Here is a 12,957-nt window from a genome sequence, read left to right on the forward strand (position 1 = left end):
CCGATCATTAAGAGTAGGTAGACACGAGTGAGTTCACTGTTTTTGTACTCCAAATGAACCTTTGTAATTATTAAGTTAAAAATGACGATTAAATGAATCATAAACATAAATAATTTTTTTTAATAATACAGGGGACATGTGACTCGTTTGATCGTTGGGAACGGTTAGATATTTTAAAACTTGATAGATCGAGCCAATAGCCATCATCACTTAAGGCAATAGATGAATAGAAAAACTTGCAAACAATTCACAAACGTACACGAAAAATATGAACTTCAAATTACCGAAAATGGCTTTCTTCTTGGTCAATCATATAAATAAACCACCTAAAAAAAGAAATCATATTTCTAAAACCTATTTATTTCCTTTTTGGGATTATATAAATCCCATTAACATAAGAAATTTTTTGCTCTGATTCAATAAAATTTCCACTTAGAACTTGTCTAGCGCACTCACCGGAAAACACCGGGTCCACAATGACACGACACTCAATGACCCAAACGAAATGTGCAATTTGGCATTAGGAACCCGCGTAAACGCACCGTCAACAAACAAATGTAATGCTAATGTTTTCTTTCTCTTCCAAAAAATAAAGCTTAGAAGTCTACTCAAATATTAGCCCCTCTTTATAAAAAATAAAAAATAAAAAATTAGGCCCTCACTTCTCAGTCTTTGTGGGTGCATTTGATTAATTCGTTTGAAAATGCTCGATTTATTTGACTTCCAACGTAATTCACGTATATATTTTTTGACTTGTTAACATTACCCAAATTTAAAATATTAGGAGTTCTATTAAGAGTTCTTTTTTTTAAAAAAAAAAAAAATTTTAAAGTAGAACAAAATTTTATTAAAATAGATCGTGAGCAAGGCTAATTCTGTCCCATTTCGTTCTTTTCACGTAACCACGAGATAGGAAATGATAAAAAGTAATGGATGAGATTCGCTTAGTTGACCGTTAGACCAATCTACGGTCGATGGGGGGAATAGTGTGTGGTCAACAGCGGTGTATGAAGTTACCATACGCGCTCCCTTACATCTTATTTCATAAAAATTATGCTCTTATATTATCTTTTCCTCTACGTTTACTTTCGACTCATTTGCAGCTTCATCCGCTCTTTACAGGTCACCAGTGGATGGAGTATATGGGTTCCACGTCTTTAATCAGACTGCACTATCCACGAACTTTATTTCTGGTCACGTCCTGAAAAATGTAACCATGTCGTGGGAGCATAGAACATGAACACTCTCCAAAGCTCCGACCTACAGGCTGTTTCTGAGGCTATGGTTATTTTATTTAGCTTCAAGCAGAATTGAAGAGTATGGAAACAAATTGTAAGTGCTTCCAGTGCCCGCAGCACCTTCGGGAACAATGTCATCAGGAGACTCCAGATTGGTGTCCACCTGCAATTCAACAAATTGACAATGGTTGTGACCTCTGAATTGGATTTAAGTGATTGATATAGACATAGAACTAATGAATAGTGAAATTAACAAGAATATCAAACGAGCCATTAATCCACACACACACTTTTTCCCTTTTCAATTTCCTAATCATAATCAACAGCTCAGTCTTATAATTATCCATCCGACAAATAAATTATTTTTTTGTCAGGTGCCTATATAAGCAGTTCTACATGCAGGTGGCTATAGTTTTACAGTGGGTGCAACTGTACAAGTAGCAAAATCAAGAGTGCACACAAAGGGTTAGGAAAGTATTGTCAGTATAATAAGAATTTAAGTACACAAAAAACAAAATAATTCACATTTAGTGTCATCTCTCTCTTGCATTCTGGTCTACTGTGCTGACCTCTTACTAAAGTATCAAAATCTTCTACACAAGTGTCAATGATTTGGTATGCCGATGCAATTCCGGTCAACAGATCTAGTTAGCAGTAGTCATATCACCAATTAGAAGTCATCAACTTAACTAATAAATTGAATTTCAAAGACAAATCAGAAAACTTGAATATACGGTTGGCATGCATATTGCTTGAACAAACACAATATGTAGCATCTAAATTGCATTTGTGAGCACAAAAGTTATCAAAGAATGAAACTGCAAACTCCCGTAAACTTTAGAATAAGGAAATACTAACCACACGAAACCATTGCCTCTTCGGAGGTGGTGGGGGTAGTGAAACTTTAACAAAGAAGTCATGAGCATTGAATGCTAAATAGATATCAGCTCCATTGTTGTCGTGAAGCCTGCAAAACAGATATATTAATATTGATAAACATGCTTCTCACGGAGCCATTGCACATTCAATTTTATAAGTCTTGCTACATCAGTTCTACGTTTCTTGGAAAACCAACTATATTTTGTTAAATTGTTGAGTTTATTGGATACTCATTGTATACCATGGAACTGGTTAAGAAAACTACTGTACACAGAAGACGACAGTGTTGTTGAGAATAAGAGTAGCAAAAAGCACTCTTAGGGAAGCAAAAAGAAAAGATAAATCTACATTGACCATAAGAGCAATGTACAAGCATGTCAAACATTTATATATGATTTAAATCATCACAAACTAATGATATAGTCGTTCGAATATCTCTTACGTAAATGCAAGGAATTTGCTGTCATAATTGTCCCAGTTGTCCTCATGCCATGTTACATCATTCTGCATCAGTAGAAAATTGTGTGAGTGCTGACTACTTGTAGAGCACATTTACTAGATGAACTTCATTCCATTAGGGATACAAAAGAAAAGAAAATTTACTATATTAAGAAAATCTTCACGACCAAATACTCTGCGAGACTGTCGGAATTTTATGACCTCGGAGAAAAACCTGTAGTGACTGTTCTTCTTTGTTTCCAACTGCCACCCCAAAAGATTCAGCCATTCAGCCATTACCTGAATAAAAGCTATCAGGAAATAAAAAGCCGAATAAAAAACATACCTGCCCCCACTGGAAATTGTTAATAGCCGTATCATGTCCATAACTGTTGTTATTTCCATATCGAGTATGTCCGTATTCATCTCCCATTAGCATCATTGGGGTTCCCTGTTTGTATCACTTGAAAGAATTAACATTGCCAGAAGTTTCATAAGTAGTATAAAGCAAACAATTCAAATCTTATGACTGATAAGGCTATAACAGTTGTATTTGGTCAGAAACAGAATTAGGAGCTTTTGAAACATACTGATCATATGTTGGAAAAAGGAAGAAATACGACAAAGTCTGTAACGTGCAAAAGATGAAAAATGAGATTTCCGAACTTAAAATAGTCAGTGGAACCACAAAGTTAAAAGTGAAAATAAGAAGTGCAACTGCTTCTGAAGTAAACAGTCTCAATCTCATTCTGTGCGCACTAGCAGGTAAAACAAAGATTTGGTTGCAACGTGCTATCATAAAACAGTTTACCTGAGATACCATTAATGCTAGATGGAAGTTTTTCATTTGCCGGGAACGCAATGCTTTAATACTGGCATCATCTGTTTCTCCTGTCCAAAGAGAAATATTCTGAATTTCAGGAATGGAAAAAAGATCATAACCAATCCTTCACTTTCTCATCGATTATTTCCTTGCAACTGAAGAACCCCAATGAAAGAAACCTTGACCATTTGTCATAAACTGCTATAAGTTTTGACATCAATTTAGGTTTCAAGATCTGAATCCATCAAATTAAGAAAGCCTAAAAGAAATAAAGTGGACTACACCCATGATACGGTGCTTGAAGCACACTAAATGAAGTAAATTCTTTGTAAAATTTTCTCAATTTTTCAAAATGATATTTGTTTCAACATTATCTTGAAACACAGGGCACTAATGGCTAATAAGTCGCAATAACACTCACATACATTGATCAAAACAAGCTTGGTCATACAAGCATTACTACCGTACAAAGAACACTACCTTCAAAACCACAATTCCAGCTAAAATTATCATTGCACCCATCATTCCCTCCTTCTCCATTAGCCTCATTGTGCTACAAAAACGACAATTTTAGAGAACGATTGAATAAATATGATAATAATGAAATTAAATTGATGGCTAGAAATTATTTTATACCTTGTAATTGTATGAAACCAGATCGTACAGTGTGAACCCATCATGTGCAATTATAAAATTAATACTATGATAAGGCTTCCGCTTATTAACCTGAAAGATGAGCAAAATTTACATGCACATAAGTTAATTATGTACAGCAGTAACACCAAATTTTGAGGGGGAAGAAGTAAATTTTCACCAATTTCAGTTGATTTCATCTTTCCTTATGTCCCTTCCTGTTTATAAATTACTAAACTAAGGCCTACAGCTTTGCTCATTCAAAAACTTTTCATATTTCAGATCGATTCAAGTTTTTTTTTTTTGTGGGGGGGGAGGTTATCCTTTGTAAGTTCAAAAATCATTCAGTTATTTTTAAAACTGACTAATTCTAACTGTACCCAACGGTATCATATTCCAATTAAGATTTCTCAAAGCACTCGAGCTGTACGTGGGGCTTTCAATCAATAAAATAAGCTTATGCCAGCATAAATCTTCAACTCATTTCAATTTTGAGATGAGCTTATGATCATGTTGTCTTTTCTTTTAAGCAGCTATTCAACAGTTTTGAACCTTGTTTATAAGTTCCATAACCTGAAAGTATAAAACCTTAAAACAAATGATTGAACATGACAAGAATAGTTGAAACAGAAATATATTGATGCATACTCTGTAAAGGTCGGAAGATCCAGACATACGAGTTGCCAAAATCCCCTTCATGCCAGGATCACCCTATATCATGAAAATTTCAATAAGAAACAGAAATAAGAGAGTAAGTGTTACTACTTGCAAAAGCACTTGATCAAATCAAACAAGGTCAAAATAAGATATTTATGATTTTAAATGTGTGGTTCCTCCAAAAATAAAAAATAAATAAAAAGAGCACAAGAAATGTTCACTTAATAAACAAATATCTTATTTTCAAAAAAAAAAGTTGAGCACATATTATCCAATTAGGACACTAGCAGAAATACCAATAAAATAGACATTCTTAGCATCCATCCCTATTTAACTCACAATCATTTATACACTGAGTTTAAATTGTGAACTGTTGACCTGAATGTCATAACATTATAATAGCAATTTCCATCACAGCTGGTTCAGCTATTTTCTTCCTTTTGAGCCCACCAGCCCATTTTAGGGTAAGGCAAAATTAAGAGATCGCACCTTTATAAACTTTCTTAGGTCATCACGGTACTTCCCATTCCACTCAGCCCATCTGCACAAAATGGATCTCATAAGTGATGGAGGTGAGGTCAGCATGTTTCCATGAGAAAATTTCCAAAAGAAATAAGTGATGGAGGTGAGGCGATCATTTTTCCTCTAGAAACTTTATAAAAGAAATCCATATTGAAAAAGAATGCCAACTATCAAGTACTCATGCATAAGAATCTGATTTTTCTAATTCAACAAGATCATTCAACTCAAAATAACAATGTGAAATGGAGTTACCTATCCCAATTTGGAAATTTTCCAACAAGATAAAGCCCTCTGCAGTCCCAAGGTTCTGCAATTATTTTACACCTAGATAGAATAGCATCTTTGGCAATTGCCTGGAATTTCAAACAATAGTAAGTCACTAGAGCAAACAACACTATCGATCTAAAAAATAAAATCAATCCCCCCTCCCCCCCCGCCCCAAAAAAAACCAAAAAGAAAGCTGATGTATTGCCCTGGAGAAATTCATTTTTCTGATTACCAGCAAAAACTGCACAATTTCTTTTAAGTTAAAGGCTACATCTAAAAAATATTTAGTTAGGATTACCAAAGTTCTAGAAAACCTTACATCAGTTTATTGAATTCAATTTTTTTAAAGGTACAACATTATAGTAACAAATACTTTTGTTGCAAACATTCTGGTGCGCAAAATTGTTCACTTGCATCATAGAATAATCCTAAAATTAACGAGGATGGAGAGAATAAAGAAGGTTCTTCATACTGGTGAGGCTAGAGATCCTGTCTTTTAGCCATATGAACCCACTTAATACCAAATGAAAAGGGAACAATAATTTCACATTTACAGAGCCATAAAAATAATTTCAACTTTACATTTATTCTTTCAACTCATTCTTTCAACTGAATAGGTCTTCACATTCAATGTTCCAAGGAAAGCTATGTTAAACACTCAAACCTGCCTATATAAATCCAGACTCATGTAAATTACTTACCCTAATCAGTGGTGGAGCATTAAGAGGAGAACCATCTGTTCCTCGACACAGTACACTGGCAAGGTCAAATCGAAAACCATCCACGTGATACTCAACAACCCTGCAATTTAAGTTAAAGAGAAAAAGAAAATCAAATCTTCTTTAAAAAGCCATATGCAAAAGTAGAGCAATACAATGATACTAAACTAGCATAAATCTTCTTTATAATATCCAGTAAGAAACTCGGTTAAAACAAAGGTCACCAACATCACTGTCGTACATCTAATTAAAACACAGTTGAAGTAAAGTCACCACCACACCCCCCCCCCCCCCCCCGGGGCCCCCCCAACAACAAAACCCCAAAAAAAAAAAAAAAAGTCATATCAGTAAAGTCATCTAATTCTCAGAGATGAAGAATATTGACCAACTCGAATCTAAAAAATCGAGAATACTTTTCTCAAACAATTCAAACCACAAAGAGAATCTCGATGTAACATGTGCTTTCTGATTTACAGTTAACATCATATTCCAGTTTATTACATGATTAAAATTATGGTTCCGGGTGACTTAACGTGAGGACAGGATAAATTCAATACCACATAAAATGTTAATTCTTTTTAGAGACAGCATAGCTCTTATATGTTCACCCTAAATTTTTGGCAATGAATTTAATCCATACCAGTGTCTTAAGCTATCCAGGATGAGTTCCATGACCACTGGATGATTACAGTTTAATGTGTTTCCTGAAGACCAAGAAATGCAAATTAGAGACCTTCAATATCAAATTTAAAGATCAAGAATTTTAAAAGATAAAATCTGTTTAAAGCTGACACGTTGAGTAGTGCTTGGGATCGCAAGAAGACTGTTGTAAGTTCCTACATTACATGAAGTAAAAAAATTCTTCAGGGAAGTAAACAAGAAACAGTTGACAAGGGCAGGAGTACCACAGCCAGCATAGTTGAGCAACTGGCCAGTACCATCCACCATGTAATAAACCTGCAAAATGATTTGTAGGATAATATGACTAACTGAAGAATATAAAAAGAGAAAGGCACGTATAGCTGAAAAGAAAGGTTTGCATCCTGCATAAATTGACAAGCTACCAGATTAAAATTAAAATCAGAGTAGTAATTACGGTAAATTAACTTCTAAAATAATTAATTATCAGAAAAATGATTATTAGAAAGATATAAAGAAAAGAGGGGAAAAAAAAAATCCTTGCACTCTGTTTCATCATTGATTAAATAAACCTTATAAGATCAGTCTAAGTATCCGAAGATATAACGTGCTCTTGCCTGTCGCATAACCATAGAAGTGTAACTTCACCTTATTATCTATGCCACGGAATGAGGTGGTATAAGGGTTAGCATCATCTGCCTCATTTGTATGATTATAGACAACATCCAAAATGACCTGTTGAAAAGTAAAAGCTTCAGTGCAATTTTTTAAGTTTTCAAAGGTTTAAAAAAGGAAAAATTACTTCCAACCAAGAACATGCAATACTAACTCCAAAGTCAGAAAACATACGATTTACCTCTATGCCAGCACCATGCAATGCTTTGACCATTTCCTTGAACTCCCAGGAAGCTTTAAGAGGTCCTCCACCACCAGCTGCATAGCGACTCATAGGAGAAAAGAAATTTATCGTTGAGTAGCCCCAAGTATTGACCTTCCATAGAAAATGAAACATAATAATCATCAATGGTGTCCAATGGAAACAGTAAACACATCAGAAGGGAAGAAATCTGTCAAACTGTTATTTCACCATGGTATAAAGAACTTCAGACTTTTTTTTTAAAGGATACCATATTATGCATGCAAAGGAAAGCAACTAGCATGTCCTTCAAGCATTGATTTGATTTTAGTTGTCGCACACAGAACACAACTCGTAACTCATTTATGCTTAGTTATTAGAACTCAAATTGTCAATTCTTCTGTTCAAAATATTCACTCCACTGCAAACCTTCTCAGACTTCCCAATTTGATCATCACTGTGAGATGTATATTTATTACAAGTTGGGATTTGTGCTAGTTAGCTGTCAAATTATCAGTCTAGTAACTTGGAATATGGACAGAATATTATATTTTCAATTAAAGAATTGAAAGGTAAAATGAGTTTCACACAAGAGTTCTACAACTTCAATGATTGAATATCCAGTACAGTACTCTGCGGAAAGGAAATATCAAGTCAAGCAAATCATTAAAAAATAATAAAAGAAGAGAAATTTAAGAAGGGAGAACCCAAGGAAAAGTCATCCAACATAACTGCAAGAAGAAACAGTTTTAAAAAAAGCAAAGCAACAAAAGAAATTTTATGTGGTGAAAAGTTTATTAGGTAACTGAAGGCTTTACTAGATGAAGCACTTTCCAGCTTTAATGCTCATTAGGGATTTTGATACTTTACCATGTGATCTCTAGGGTTACGGCGCCTTTGAAACTCCATCTCATCAAACTCAAAGACTGGCAATAACTCCACTGCATTGATACCAAGCTCTAGAAGATGTGGGATCTTCAATGTAATTCCAAAATCAGAAAAGTTATTTTCAGCTATGTACAATAAATGTTGATAATTAATGCATACATATCATCAAGAATATTAAACAAATGTTAGTCTCTTCGCACGTCAGAATCAACCAATAAGTCAGTTAGCTGCTTATGTCAAATTTTAGAAGCATTAAGCATTACACTCCATCTTCTCCTTCCCTTATATCTCCATACTTCTGAGTTGCTTTAACATCAGCAATTAATTGTTACATTAGTTTATTGATTTGTCAAATTTTATAGAAGTGTAAAACCAAAGCATTACACTCCACTCATGTATGATTCTTATATCTCCTCTGTAATTGATTTTTCACAATACACCAAGAAGAAAAACCACTGATCCAGTATATATTCACATAATCAAATTTATCCAAAGTCAGACCCCAATTCATCCAGTGAAACACAAATTAATTATTTTCCAATGTCACTATTACTTTTGTCACCACAAAGAAGGCCTTTTTTTCATTTGCCCACATACTTACACTTGCGGTCTTTGTATTACCTCTCTTTTAGAATCTGGATGATGAGCTTTAATACATTGATCATTGGTGTCAGAAAATCGTGGTTCTATGCTATGAAGTGTTAATTTAAAATAACCTCACAAAGGAAACTCCCATGGCATCTGAATTTTTCTCCGCAGAGAAGGGGTAGTTTTTAACTTAAATTGGGAGATGAGAAACCCTTACATCTAAACCTGAAACTCAGTGTTATCCAACTGTTTCTCACTTCATAACTTGTCCAAAAATCTAAAGGTTTTTAGAGATATATAAGCCCACTAGGGACCAAAAAACCCTTGGATGCTCATAATTTTCCAATACAGAACTCCATGTCCTTACATGAGTTAGTTCCAATCTACATCCAAAATCATAATCCATTGAAGACCTTATGTCCAAAATGAACACATACACACACTTGTACCATCATTAAGCTGGATCTTTAGATCAATCTCATCAACTGAATGATGCTCAAGTCAATGGAATCCTTATTAAAAATCACAATGAACAAAATCTGGAACCGGAACTTTCACAAGAAAATTAAGAGTTTCCATCCAAAATTCTAAAGTTTTTGTCAAAGATAGAGAGCTCAAAGGCCATCTATCAGACCTTGATTCAGTTTAATACCATAAAGTATCTACCTTCTGTATCAAACCTAGGTAGCTTCCACGTATTTCTGGATCCAGCCCACTAGATTCATCCCCTGTAAATGCCCGAACATTCATTTCATATATAACAAGATCTTTCTGCAAAGACAGTTACAATTATATAAAAAGGGTGAACTGCAAATGCAAATTAGAAACATGACACAGAATCTATTATCTCCTAAACAGTAACAATGAAATTTTAGAACCAGCTAGTATCAGGCAAATGTGCATTGGACATATAGCAAATAATAGAAATGCATTACAACATGATACAAGGGAAAATCAAAATTTTAATCTACATGATAAATTGCAGGAAATTGTGGGGGGTGGAATCCTTCTCATAACCATACACCCATGTTAATGACCTGCGTACCTCAGGTATATTTGGAAGCTTGTAGTTATCTCCCCAATCGAAAGGCAAGCTTTCAAAATCATAAGTTCCAAGAAATTTAGACAATTTAGCACTAGCATCTCCGAAATGCCGTCGACCCTCAACTAATTTTGCATAAGGATCGATAAGCACAATGCTACTGTCAAATCGATGTCCTTGATGCCAATCTCGAGGACCATCAACACGATAACCATAAAGAACTTCGCTCCGCGGCAGATCCTGCAATTACAGGAGCATCTTAATAGCATGAAATAAGAGTACGCCCAGGAGATAACATCATAATAGGACATATTTGGATAGCTATCGAAGTTATCCCCAAAAATGAAGGTTGTCATATAAGTAAACCAGGAGCAAGACTACCTCAATGCATATGTGCCAGATGTCTCCAGTTTTATTTACACAAGGATCCAAAGGTAGCTCAATCATTCCACCATCTTGCCAGTCAAGCTTTTCTCTGGGGAAAATATTGCATCATACGGTATTCAGATGAATCAAATCATCCATAAATAATATCTAAGAGATTTTTCCTCATACTAGATGAGAAAAATATTGATGTACAGCCTCCCCTACTTCAATGAGAGCATTAAGTAGAGGGGTTAACTGCATAAGCATTCAAGCAAATTCATATTGTGCATTCACGTGCCACCTACCAAATTCTATAATACCTCAATTCCATCATAACAAAATCATAAAACAATCAATCGCATGAAAGACATGCATCAACTGCATCCAAACCAATTTGTTTAAAAAGCTGTACTATACCACACAGGTTATCTGAATGCCAGATCACTGATCCTCATAAAAGACAAGTTACTAATCAGAAATATCCATGATTCAAATCCAAAGTTCTGCCCAAGACGCCTCTACTTGTTCATACTACTATTTCCTTCCAGATTTTGATAATTTTACCATCACATAAAAATAGGACATTCAATTTATTTCTTTTGCTGCTCACAGCAGAAGACCACAAACTAATGTGCTTCCAAGGTAGTATATATGTTGCATGTACATGAAAGGAAATAGCATATCTTTTATATCAACTAAGAAATTTTTTTAAGAAAAGATTGTTATAACTAAAAGATCACAAACCCATTTCAAATACATCACAAATAAAGAATCCTGTTGAAACAGTATGCTTAATACATAATTCCCAATAGCTCTTATACCTATAAATGAGACAAGGAAATGCATCGTCACCTCTTGGGAAGTGACAGGCAAAGTGTGACTGCAGTCGCATGCTGAGAAAAAATAGCAAAATTGATCCCATTTTCAACTTCTGATACGCCTATAGGAAATGCCTGACCTTGGGAAGTTTTCAGTGGCAGGGTGGTTTCTGATACTCGAGGGGATTCTTCCTAGATCGCAAGCAGAGGGTACAAATTCGTGAGAATCAATCTCAAACTTTAGATGCAGAATATATTTACAAGCAAGCACTTCTTGGTGCAATGCAGTTCACTAAAAAGCACAATATGAACCCACATATAAGAGAATAAAAAGAAGCGTCAAACAATTTTTTTTTTTTTTTGAACTACGTAGTCTTACTTCTCATCATTTTAGAACCATCTCATTCCACATACATAATTTAGAAGTGCATACGATAAGCAAGCATAAAGAAAAGATAAATCTAAGAAGAGATTGAAAACAGGCAATCACCTCGAGCACACGCTCTTGAGTTGGCTGATTATAAGCACTTGGTGTTGTATGCTTGACGCTGCTGCTTGTCTAACCCATGCAAAATTTTAAATCATATATCCCTTACTGGCAATAAGAAACTCGAAACAGAAATAGAAAATGAAGTTAACATGCCTTATTGAAATTGCTCGGAGTGTTTCCTCTTGACACCTTTTTACTCAATCTCAATCTAATAGAGGATCATCAGGAGTCATACAATTAGCCGAGTAAATAAATGATATGGAAAATAGAGTTGATAAAGGAATGTACCCCATCTCGTGAGCTGGAGAAGCAGCGGAAAACGAACGGTAGAGCTTGTGGGATAAGGTGGGAGCAAACAGAAGTAATTTAGTAGAGTTGGAAAGTGCAGGAAGTGGCTGATGGATCATCATGGTTCCTTCGAAGGCTTTCATGAAGAGCAAAGTATAAGATTCAAAGTGATCTTTTTACTTTTGGTTTTGTTAATTGATTGAGTGAGAGTGGGACGTAAGACTCAGAGAGAGCCTTGATACTTTGAAGGAAAGTGAAGTGTGAGACTTTTCGGTTATCGTTTGGACTTTTGGAGTGATTCGTGATTCGAGAGCGGCATTGGCAGCGGGGACTGCCTCCTTTTCTGTCTGCCACGTGAACGGGCACGCTCAGTTTAAGTCTGGACTTTACACGTGTCAGTTTCTGGAAGATATATATCATTCAATCGCTAGATTGTGTAATAATGTGTCTCGAAAGTCTGAGGCCCTTTTAGTTTTTGTAAATGAAAGAGGGGAGGATTTAATCAGTGGGCAGTTGCTTACCGCAATTCCCTCAAAAGAATTATTCAACATTAAAAAATGATAACATGTAATTTAAAAGAAGTTATTTACTATTAAAAAATAATAACTGGTAAAATAATTTCGAGGTTATAAATTATTTACAATGAAATTTAATAAGATTTTAATTAAGATTTTTTAAATTATTTTTTTATTAAAAATTATCCTCCTATAACTTGGGTCACTTCTCTTAAGTTTCAGTGTGTTTATTGCAATTTTATTTCGGATTTTACTCCCATTTCAGTAGGATAAAGGAGATTCAAAATGCAT

At 34.8% G+C, this 12,957-nt stretch overlaps 1 protein-coding gene across 2 annotated transcripts; it reads right to left on the bottom strand.

The window, feature by feature from the left end:
• Positions 1–862: 862 nt before the first annotated feature.
• Positions 863–12,503, bottom strand: LOC18042281 (isoamylase 3, chloroplastic). 2 transcript variants are annotated; one of them, XM_006433854.2, is made up of 24 exons: positions 12,152–12,503; positions 12,017–12,071; positions 11,864–11,932; positions 11,408–11,565; positions 10,571–10,664; positions 10,193–10,429; positions 9,814–9,918; positions 8,542–8,646; positions 7,672–7,806; positions 7,464–7,550; positions 7,082–7,133; positions 6,817–6,880; positions 6,159–6,258; positions 5,443–5,543; positions 5,158–5,209; positions 4,660–4,722; positions 4,015–4,104; positions 3,859–3,931; positions 3,367–3,446; positions 2,902–3,006; positions 2,721–2,819; positions 2,560–2,621; positions 2,097–2,205; positions 863–1,401 (listed from the first exon to the last, which is right to left on the bottom strand). In XM_006433854.2, exons 1-24 carry the CDS (start codon positions 12,292–12,294, stop codon positions 1,291–1,293), a joined length of 2,349 nt encoding a protein of 782 aa, XP_006433917.1. In that variant the 5' UTR covers positions 12,295–12,503; the 3' UTR covers positions 863–1,290. The 2 variants fall into 2 exon arrangements, with proteins under 2 accessions (XP_006433917.1, XP_024039972.1); XM_024184204.1 differs by lacking the exons at positions 11,864–11,932; positions 12,017–12,071; positions 12,152–12,503 and having other exon boundaries at positions 11,377–11,550.
• Between the last annotated feature and the right edge of the window lie 454 nt (positions 12,504–12,957).

The sequence above is a fragment of the Citrus clementina genome, unplaced genomic scaffold (assembly GCF_000493195.1).
Source record: "Citrus clementina cultivar Clemenules unplaced genomic scaffold, Citrus_clementina_v1.0 scaffold_5, whole genome shotgun sequence".
NCBI lineage: Eukaryota > Viridiplantae > Streptophyta > Magnoliopsida > Sapindales > Rutaceae > Citrus > Citrus x clementina.

Coding starts and splice junctions, on each gene's coding strand:
- LOC18042281 (XM_006433854.2), bottom strand. CDS start 12,294: ATGAAAGCCTTCGAAGGAACCATGATGATCCATCAGCCACTTCCTGCA. Junction 11,566..11,863: donor CTCAAGAGCGTGTGCTCGAG/GTGATTGCCTGT, acceptor CTTGCGATCTAG/GAAGAATCCCCTCGAGTATC. Junction 2,206..2,559: donor AGCAAATTCCTTGCATTTAC/GTAAGAGATATT, acceptor TCTGTTTTGCAG/GCTTCACGACAACAATGGAG.